The sequence below is a fragment of the Fukomys damarensis genome, unplaced genomic scaffold (genome assembly GCF_012274545.1).
Source record: "Fukomys damarensis isolate Sample0158 unplaced genomic scaffold, DMR_v1.0_HiC HiC_scaffold_23, whole genome shotgun sequence".
In the NCBI taxonomy this organism is placed as follows: Eukaryota; Metazoa; Chordata; class Mammalia; order Rodentia; family Bathyergidae; genus Fukomys; species Fukomys damarensis.
Window position 1 is genome coordinate 60004697 of NW_022900935.1, and position 10165 is coordinate 60014861.

The following is a 10165-nucleotide window of genomic DNA, read 5'->3' on the forward strand; positions in this document are numbered from 1 at the left end:
CCGAGGGCCCCGCGCTGGGGTCAGGGAGGCGCGCGACTCCCACCCGAGGTCCGGGAAACCGCCGTCGGTCCCAGCGCCGGAGAACTGCCATCCCCGTCCCTATCCGTGTTGGGTCTGGCAGCTCGGAGGCGCGGATGGCTCCTGGGACCGTGCCCGGGTTCAAGGCTGGGAGCAGACTCAGGCCCGGGAACCGTATCCTTGAGGTCTTCTTTCCTCTCTTCTGGGCCTCGAGTGGCACTTTCTCATGTTTCTGCGGTCCTTCCCTTGCTCTCGACCCTAAGTGTCCTCCTCTATGGTTCCCGCGGGCAGCTCTGACTCTCCGATGCCACCTGCCGCTCACATCCGCAGAAACAGCCTCACCGCTGGCAGACACATGGCAGGTAGGGTGCCGCAGTCTCCCATCCTCGCAGGGCTCTAGGAAGCCAACATTCCAGAGGGTTCTGCAGAGATGCTGTCCCTTTCACATAGCCAACGAAGCACAGCCCGTGAGAAAAAAAGAAAAGGTCGCTGAGCTGCCAAATCCTGCTAGTAGGGGCATTTGACCCGTAAATTTCAGCATCCTTTAAGTGACAGGAACTAAAACTAGAGGGACACTGGGGACTGGCTGTCCCTCTTCTCTTCGCCTCACCTCCCTCTCGTCACCAGCTTTCCTACTTTTTAATTATTGAGGAGCTGCAGTGTTGGAAGTTCTCCAGTTTAAAGGTGGCTGTGGAAGCTAGGGCTGGGCTCTGCCTAGCAGTGAAAGGCCCAGGCCAAAGGCCTTGTGCCATGGCCACACAGAGGGCCAGGAACATGCATTTTCCTCCCCTTGTCTCTCCTGCTCCTCCACCCCAGAGCCAAGAGTGAAAATATTAAAGTGGTCCTGAGAAACTTGGACAGAAACTTGCACAAATCAGCCCATTTTGTGGTTAATAGTTCTCCTTCCCTTGTAAACAGTTTTATTCATTTTAAAGAATCATGCAGCAATCCATAAATATTGCATCCTTGGGTGTTCTCACTGAAGTGTGCTCACAAAGTACTCCAGAGTGAGGGGAGTACACGGATGGCACCAACAGTACACATACAAGTGTGCAGGCCTTAGGTCAGTGAGCAACCAGCATGCCAACACCAGGTGGACGGGATCCATCTCCCCAGCGAGATGGCTTAAAGGGCTCGAGTCTGTGCCCAGATGCCCCAGTGGTAAATAAACTCTGGTAGGATGGAAATGGGTAGAAGGCAAAAAGGCTCTGTGAGGAAAGCAGGATTGCAACTGCAGTCCAGGCCATGGAAGAGTGCAGACCTAGGATAGCTGAAAAGCCACAGGTACCTCCAGTTAGTTTTGTGCTCTCCAGAAGCCCCCATCCCGCTTCAGGGCAAATGCTGGCAATGTCTCCCCTGGAGATGTACTGGGGTAGGAGGGCAGCAGCTGACCTGTTCCTGATCATGCGGATGGAGGCCCACCCCTTTGCATGGGTTTGTGGGGAGTGGGTTACTGAGCAACTCAAAGTAAAGGGCACTCGAACCCAAGGGTGTCTTGTTAGGACCCAAGCCTGCCTGAGAGAGGACACAGCACTTGTTGTGAGGAAGGACAGAGATCCCCCGGGAAGGGCTGCTTCCTTTGCAGCTACTGGCCTTGAGGCTACTGTTTACCTACATCTCCTTCATCTCAGCTACTTCCTCCATCCTCCCAGGTTACACCACACTGTGAATACTGCCTGCCGGGAGAGGAGGAGGGTTTGTGTGCCACCACCCTAGGCTAAGGGAAGCTCCCTGTTGCTTCTGGGGTTCACACTTCAAGGAAATCAGGAAGTGGGGTTATTGCTCAACTTAGACTGGTTTAAGTCTTAAACATGAAAAGGGCTGTCAGAACGCCAAGGGAGGAGAAGGGCATTAGGTGGGGTTAGAGAATGGCACAGTCCACTGCGGTGTTCAGAGAGGGTGGACATGGGAATGCCAGCGTGGCCTGTTGTTTCAAGGACAGCAGGCTCTCCTCCAGCAGAACAGGACATGAGCCACAACCACCAGGCAGTGTGACAGTCCCCATACTCCTGGTTCTGCAGCTACACAAAAGGTACCTAGGACCCCTTGTACCCGTTTTTTGTTGTTTTTTTTGTTTTTGGTGGTACTGGGGATCAAGCCCAGGTGCACTCACTGAGCTACATCCCCAGACAGGGTCTCGCTAAGTTGTCCAGGCTGGCCTGGAAGATGCAGTCTTCTAGTCTCAGCCTCCCAAACAGCTGGGATTACAGGCATGAACTACCATACCTAGTACAGAGCTGCAAATCCTAATATAGTGGGCACGGCCTAAGGCTATCCCACACATTACCCTCACAAGTAATTGTTTCTGCTTCCCAGGTAATCTCATATCCTGCTAAACCACTTTTCCAAAAGCCACCGGAAAAAACATCTATGCAAGAGCCACATGGAACCCACTGAGGAGAGGTGAGATACCCATCAACTTCCTAGCCAGCCTTGCTGCCGTACTTCATTTGTATGCAGATTGGAACTCCACCTCCCTCTCTATCTCTCACTGTCAGCAGATCTTGAATGCAGGAGAGGAAAAAAGAGGAGGAAGAATCCTCAAGGCGAAGGTCCTATGGCTTCTAGGCCACCACTTCCAGCCCTGGGCTACTGCCTAGACTGACTGAGCTCAGGGTTCCCCACACGTCCCTCTGTGGTTCTGGGCACTGGTTTAAGAACTGCTGGTTCACCCTTCTCTTGGCCTATTTCTTCCACTTTTAAAGAAGGGATGGAGATGGGGACATAGGAGTCAGACTCCCCCACAGGGCTGTAATGAAGAAGAAATATACAGTAGCCCTAGCACTGAGTACATGGAGGTGGTCCAGAAATGCCCTTGCAGAGTTACCTCTGGATGGAGTCCCAGGCCTTCACAATGGTACCTGATCATGAAAGGGCCTCCAGAAGGGAGTCATCCTAACTAGAGTCTCGTATTCAGGGCTCTTTCTAAAGCAGACACATGAGACACAGGAGACCAGGTCTGCTCCAGAAGGAACCCACTCTTCAACCAACCTTTTGGTCGTCACCATCTCCCTTGTCCTTGACAGCAGAGTTCTCAATGCTTTGGGAGGTAAACTCCATACTCTGCACAAGACTGTCCCCTCTTCTCATCTGAGCCATCCCCTGACCAACCCAAATTGGCAGTCTCAAATGGTTAAGAGGAGCCAGAGACCAGAAACTGTCAGATGGGTGTTTGTAACAAAGCTGCCAAAACTGGAGTCTGCTTGGTCTGCCCCCTAGGGAGAAAAAATGTGGAAGAAACAAACAGCCCCTGACCCTTAGCTCCACCTGCCCACAGGGGCAGCAGACACAGTCCAGAGTCTCTGCAGAGGGTCTCACAAGCTGCAGTTCGTGGAATGGCATCAACCCACAAGGAGAAAAGTGGGCTCTGGTCCCTTGAGAGGGGAGGGATCAAAGTTACAGGAGATGAGGCTGGGAGACAGAGCAGGCTGAACTCCATATCCAACTTTCACGTGTGTATGCAGTCTACACGCATCTTGCTGTGGATGTTGGGAGGCCAGTGGTCCAGGGAGGACAGACGGAGTGCAAGGACAGGAGGGTGCCTGGGGAGAAGGGCAGGTGCTCTCAGACGGCCAGAGGACCCCACACGCAGGACCTGTCCTCAGGGTCCTCTAGGCTGCTGGATGATAAGCGCCGGCGCTGAGTCCGCCGACTGACAATGTTGTCATCAGCCTGCCAGGTACCTGGAGGAGAGGAAATGAAGGTTACAGGAGCCAAGCCTTGGGCCACACCCACAGGAGGGCAGCCTGGCCACTTGACACGGAAGCTAGCGGGGTTCATGTGATCTAAGACTCCTAAGTGCAAGCACAGTGCATGAGAAGAGGAAAAGCAGGTGCCAACATGTGCAGGGGCTGCTCCTGCCCCTGGGTGAGGTGGTCACTGCCACTGTGGCCCCGGACGGAGAACGACAGTATAGGGAGAGTTTGTGATCTTCCCCTAGGGTCCACTTTTGTATCAGGATTATTTGGTTCTGGAGTTCGCCCTCATTATAGTTGACAAGGAAAAGGAAACGGCCTCACTGAGCTATTTCCCCCAGGGCAGGCAGAAGTGAGGGGGGCTGAGGAGCATGCTTATTCTGCCCAAGCCCTCAGTGTTTGCTATGGGAGCCAAGAGGGCAGGAGGGGGCTGAGCACCTCGCAGGGGCCAAGGATGGACAGCACCTGGTGGGAGGGCAGTGTGCCGCTCTGGGCCCCTCCCCCACATCGTTGCTCTTCTTCTCCTGCCACCAACCCAGAAAACACTGCCGAAGGGTTAGGGTCCCACAGGAGCCACCTACTCTGCTGATTCCTCTCTCTGAATCTCTGGCCACCTTGTGTCCAGGCTGGAAGCCCACTTCCGGCATCTCCCTTCACTTTGTACCCTGCATCCAATTCACCACTTTGTGTTCGCTCATTTCCTAGTTGAGTCTTCACCTGCTGCCACACCTACCTGGACTTCCCAGTTTACAGTGTACAGACTGTGTGAGCTTGGCAACTCACTTTACTTTGATCCCCGGCTTTTTCAGCCATCCCACAGAAGGCAAGAACTTCCCTCATGGGTGTGGAAAGGAGCTGGAGGTCACAAGCACTGTGCTGGGCGGAGTGCGCTCAGGAATTGGGCCTCCCAGCTTTGTGAGGGCACTCTCAGGTCTCCCTGCCCTGTCCTCCAGCCAGCAGATCGTCTCCTCCTAGTGTCTCCGTCCAGGACAGCCAGAGAGCTCCTTCTGCCAGGAAAGGCAGGGCCCCAGCCACTCTAGCCTGGGGATGAACCCTGGCTCCCTGGGGCTGTAGAAGGCTGTTTGTCCTGCGGACCCTGTGGCCTCCCCTTCCAAGGCACCTTCCAGCTGGATGAGAACCTGTGTGTCCCCCAACAGCCCAAACTATACTTCTCTCCTTGCACTGTGGAAACTGCGGACCTTTCTACTCCTCTGCCAGACACAGCTCCTCCTGGTTGGGGGCCTGGCACATTTACTATCACCCCTCAGAGCCTTGCTGGGCACCTTGCCCACTGGAGGGCTCCTTTGGTGGTTAAGGCTGGCTGACTCTAGAGCATTGTCCCAAGGCCACTCACGGTGTGGGGAGGTCATCCTCAGATTCAGCCAGCCCAAGACCCAAATCCCTTTAACGGCAGAAGCACTGAGACGGGACAGGTCCCACCAGCTCGTTTCCCCACAAGCACGCTGGCGTAGTAACCTCTCCTGAGGCTGAAGTAATGGTCGGTGGGGTTGGTGCCCAGGGCAGGGGAGGGAGTTACCAGGCAGGTCCCAGTGTCTTTCACACAAACTGCCAGTGGGAACTCCATTCCCTAAGACATGACTCAAAGGTGTTTCTTCCCCTCTGAGGATGGCACTCTGTAGTGTGGCAAGAGGAAAATCAGGCAGTGCTCATACTGCCTGTTCAGGTAGGAAACCCCAATAAAATGAGTTGTTTGTTCATTTATATAATTTGGTAGATGTCATACCTATTCCTCAATGTTTATGGGGCAGGACTCCGGAACTGCGGCTGTTCAGTAGGAAAGACCAAAAGCAAATGGTAAACAAGAGAGAAGACACACACGCACGTACAAATAAAAGCAGCAGCACCGACATCACCACTGTCACCGCCACTGCTGCGGTACGCCACGCTGAGACACTGGGTCTGAGAGGCTGCCCAGAAGGGCCGTCCAGACCAACCTTACAGGAGTCCCTGCACAAGCGCTACCATTCTGAAGTCTTCACCAGGGCTACAAATGAGCTGCCGAGGAACAGACCGACTCTGAAGGGCAGTCTCTGTGCTGAGGAGATCTCTGGCAGGAGAATGAGGTGCTTTCCCCAAGGAGGAACCGAAGGGCCCACAGCAGACCCTGCTGGTGCCCTGCTCAACCCGCTTTGAGGGCTACCATTGAGTTGGCCACCTGGGCCCTCCAGCCAGAAAACGGAGCTCAGAGAGACTTGAAATCCCTTAAGGGAGATGGACACACGTGCTCTCCATCCAGTTCCATTTGGGAAATCAGAAATGAGAGAATGAAAAGACCTCCAGAGGCAGATTCTAGGAGCATGAGGGAGATCTGGCTTACCCCTTTCCCACCTCTACAAGCCACTAATTAAATGTAAGGGTTATAAGAGTTCAATTATCTTTGTTGAGTCTCTCTCCCTGGGAAAGAAACACTTAATTTGGAATTTTTCCTCAAAGTGCAAACTTTCCTCGTACCATCTCCGTCTTGGTTATGAGACCTGAAGGCAAGAGTGAAGTCAGGAAGCATCCAGAGGTATTTTTAGATTTCACTGGATACGCCCATACCTGTACAATGCAGTCATTCAAATGTCTGTATTTCCATGAAAACACCCCACTGTCCGTGACTTTCTATCACATACGTGTCCCAGAGCCTCTCCCCAGAACTGCCACTTGCCCTCATCACTCTCAGCCATCTGTGCAACACCCCACCACATTCCTTGGAACCATATCCAACTTAGCACACAATTCCAGTCTTACCATCTATATCATTCAGCGCAGACACCCCCCTTGAGGACCTCTCAGAAGGGATCTCAGAACGTGTCACCCCCATTGGGAGGAATGTGGGGCTCCAGAAGATCTGGAAGATTTTGGGGGGAAGAGGGTCTGGAATGAAGCAGGCACCCTCTAAGCCTCTCACAGATGTGTGAGCAGAGTGGTTCCCACATGGTACGGGGCACAGGGCCAGTGGGGTGCTTCCCTGGGCTCTGCTCCCCAGTGGGTCTCTGTGAAGGGATGACATCTACTTTGTGAGAGGCAGACTCGAGCAGGGACTGTGTGCACAAACAGCCTTCCTGCAGGAGGACACTGCCCACGGAGCAGAAGGAACCAAGCCAGCCTATGGTCTGTCATGGCCAGATGGACGTGTGATCCCTCAGCTGAGTGAGGAGCCCGTGAGTCCATGGTGCCTACCAAAGTGAGAGACTTCCAGAGTCTCCCAAGTGCTCTGCTGCCAGTGTGAGGCTAATAGCAGAGCTGGAGAAACATTCTGCCAAGCGAGCAGATGCATCTCCCTGTCCCTGCGAACCCCTGCTGAGGACACAAGGGACACTAAAAGCATCTGTCTATGCCTGAGATCCTTTCTCAACAGCTACCACAGGTATGTGCGTTCCTGTCTGGCCACCTGTGAACCCAGTGTAATGTCAAAGTCACTGGCTGTAGAAGCCACCATAGGAAGCCCAGGGCCACTGTCTTCCTTTCTGATCTTGCCGCCCTCCCTCCATCCTGTGGTACAGTGTATTCGGACACGCAGGCTAAGTGGAGGGAGTTAGGAAAAAGAAAAATAAGCTCAGTTTGCACCAGCGCTGTTGGCTTAAATAGTTCCCAACAGCTCCCTCCACCAAAAAGCAGTGACGCGTGGGGAGCCCTTGAAGGGAGAGGCTGGCTGGCAGAGAACTGCCGCAGAGACAGGCGGAGCTAGGCACAGGTACCATCCTCACCCAGCCGTTGGCCAAGGATGCGGTCATTTACTCGCATATCCTCTCCATAATCCTCATCACAGAAGCATGCCCATTTTTGCTGAACAGAAATTCTCACGAGTGTTTTTTCTTGGCAAATCTTAGGTGATTGAATATAGGCCCTTGCCAGTTAGGAACAGAAAGCTGTCTGCAGCCCTAAACGAGAGCCCTCAGTGTGCGGACATCAGCAAGCTCGGGGCTAGGCTGAGCACAGCATGGAAGACAGTGCTGGCACAGAGTGAACATGAACTTTCACACAGAGCCGGAACATAAATGGGTGGAAAAAAAAAGAAACAGACAGACAGACCCACATTTGGCAAAAAGACGTGAAACACAGATGGACAGACGGAAGCAAGGTCAGGACTGTGAGGGCAGGGAGTAAGTGTGCCCTGGTACCCAGCAGCCCCAGTCCAGGCCTAACTGGGCAGGAGGCAGCCACAGGGTCAATGCCCTTCCTCCGTGCTCAGGCTGGAGAGGGTCTGTCCTGGGCCTGTGCAAGAGAAGCGGGGGAACTGATACTGCCTCCTCAGGCCTCATGGAAGATTAAGAGACCTTGGCAGTATCTTCAGGACAAACAAAATAGAGATGACCAAAGTGCCCTTTGCAAGGCTGGAGAAAGCATCTCCCAAAAGCCTTCTGGCTTCCCTGCCACAAGCCTGCATGAGGCCAGCGCCTGCTGGGACCGTGACTGCATAGGCTGATGGAGAGTGGCAACCACAGCAGGTCATGTGGCTCCAATACCTCCAGCCACTTCGCCGAGCGAGTAAAGCACTGGACCCAGGAGGGCTATTCCGAAGCTGCAGCAGGTCTTCACTTAAGACTGCTGGAGAGGATTACAACAGCACAGTGGGAAGGACAACCTCTGCAGTAGAACCAGGAAGGGACATGTGACCTGGTCCACTCGAGCAAGACCTGACTTTTAAAGAAGCGGTTCTCGGAGTCCGTGAATGAGCACACAGGGTCAGTGCTCAAAGTGTGATTAACATGGTTGCTTGATAGGAAGTTATCCCAGGTTCAACTGAAAAGGAACAGGGACACACCGACAACCTGCTCAATTTTATTTTATCTTGTTATATTTATTTATTTTTGATACTGGGGATCGAACTCAGTACCTTACGCTTACAAGGCTGGTGCGGTGTCACTGAGCTAAATTTCTGGTCCAACCCAGTCAAATTTAGAGTTAGGGGTCCAGGCAGCAGAGTCACTCTGGCTCCTGGCCTCTTCTTTGGGATCTAAATATAATAGGTATAAAAACTGGGAACTTAAAGCTTACGGGACAAAGACATTCATTAGCTTGTAATGCTGGCTCTCAAATTCCTTTCTGGGGCTGGGGATTTAGCTCAGTGGTTCCGCTGCCTGCTTCACAAGTGCAAGGTCCCGAGTTTGATCCCCATTACCAAAAAAAAAAAAAAAAAAAAAAATCCTTCTTTCTGATCCTAATTTAATTACTTGTCTTTGGAAGAACTAGTTTCACTTTTTTTTTGTACCAGAGATCGAACTCAGGACCTTGCGCTTGCAAGGCAGGCACGGTGCCGCTGAGCTAAATCCCCGGCTCTACAGTTCACTTCTAAAGGGTTCAGATTAACTTTCCAAGACCTTCATGGAAGGGTGTTTGTTTGCTCAAACTTCCTATTGATGAACATCAGATAGGCTAGCTGACATGGGATGTGGAAGATCGTGACACGGGCATGCTTAGGCCAAATCAGAAGAGGAATTTTCCTATCCCGATATTCTTTTTTTTTTTTTTTTTTTTTTTGTGGAACCAGGGATTGAACTCAGGACCCTGCGCTTGCCAGGCAGGCACAGTGCCACTGAGCCACATCCCCGCCCTCTATCCCAATATTCTCCGAGCAGGAGTCCTCTCTGTAAAAGCTCAGGACTCTCCTGAGCCTTCTCACTTCCTCTCAGCAGCTGTCTGCAGCACCTTCGTGCACCCCGAGCCTTCTTGGCAGGCACTGGAGGGCAGGAGACAGGTGTACAGGGTGAGACCAGGGGTTAGAACGGAGGGACGTCACCCACCAAGTTCATGTCAGCAGACTGCCACTCACCGGGTAAGCAGACCTCAGAGCACAGCTTATTGTCCAGTGCTTTCACGCTTGCGATGTCAAAGTCATTGTTATTGTCACACTCCATACCTAGAAATGTGCATGTCCTCTGGCCTGTAATGGAGTTAAGGCAGTTAGAGAGGGGCTGGCTGTGTTTTTCTCTACTTTGCTGTCCTTAAAATAAAAATCTTAAGGATGGAGACAAAAAATAAAATCATATGTTAAAAAAAAGACAATAATTAAGTGGGTAAAGAGTGGACAAAAAGGAATCGAATCGTGTAGGCACGCCTAGGTTCGTGTGCCGTCCTGGTACGTTTCCCTACCTGGCCCCTTTCTAGCCGCTGTTTCCTAATTCAAATCCCTGTGGAGGACTGTGGGGCTCAGGCTCAATAGAAACCACTAGAGAGGTCAGCTACCCCTGATCCAGGCCACTGACACCATGGCTGCAGAAGCTGGAGAAAACTGGGGGGCGATACCCTGCTCGTGTCTGCAGCTGTCTCTGGTGTGAGCTGGGTGTCTACAACCACAAGGCTCTGCAACACGGTAAACACATAAAACAACTAAAGGCCTTTGGTTCCATAATTTTGTATATCAAATCGGAATGACCGCATTCACAAAATTATGACTTATTCTCTTAGGAGACCAAAGTTGTTGTTTTTTTTTTTTTTTTTTTTTT

At 52.3% G+C, this 10165-nt stretch overlaps 1 protein-coding gene across 1 annotated transcript in view; it reads right to left on the reverse strand.

The window, feature by feature from the left end:
• Window positions 1–2169: 2169 nt before the first annotated feature.
• Window positions 2170–10165, reverse strand: part of Rnf157 (ring finger protein 157) — a gene marked incomplete at its 5' end in the record, with an annotated part of 66237 nt that continues 58241 nt past the window's right edge. The window contains 2 exons of the mRNA XM_010618442.2: window positions 2170–3701; window positions 9493–9603. Coding sequence (XP_010616744.2) covers window positions 3583–3701; window positions 9493–9603 — 230 coding nt within the window. The remainder of the gene's footprint in view (window positions 3702–9492; window positions 9604–10165) is intronic.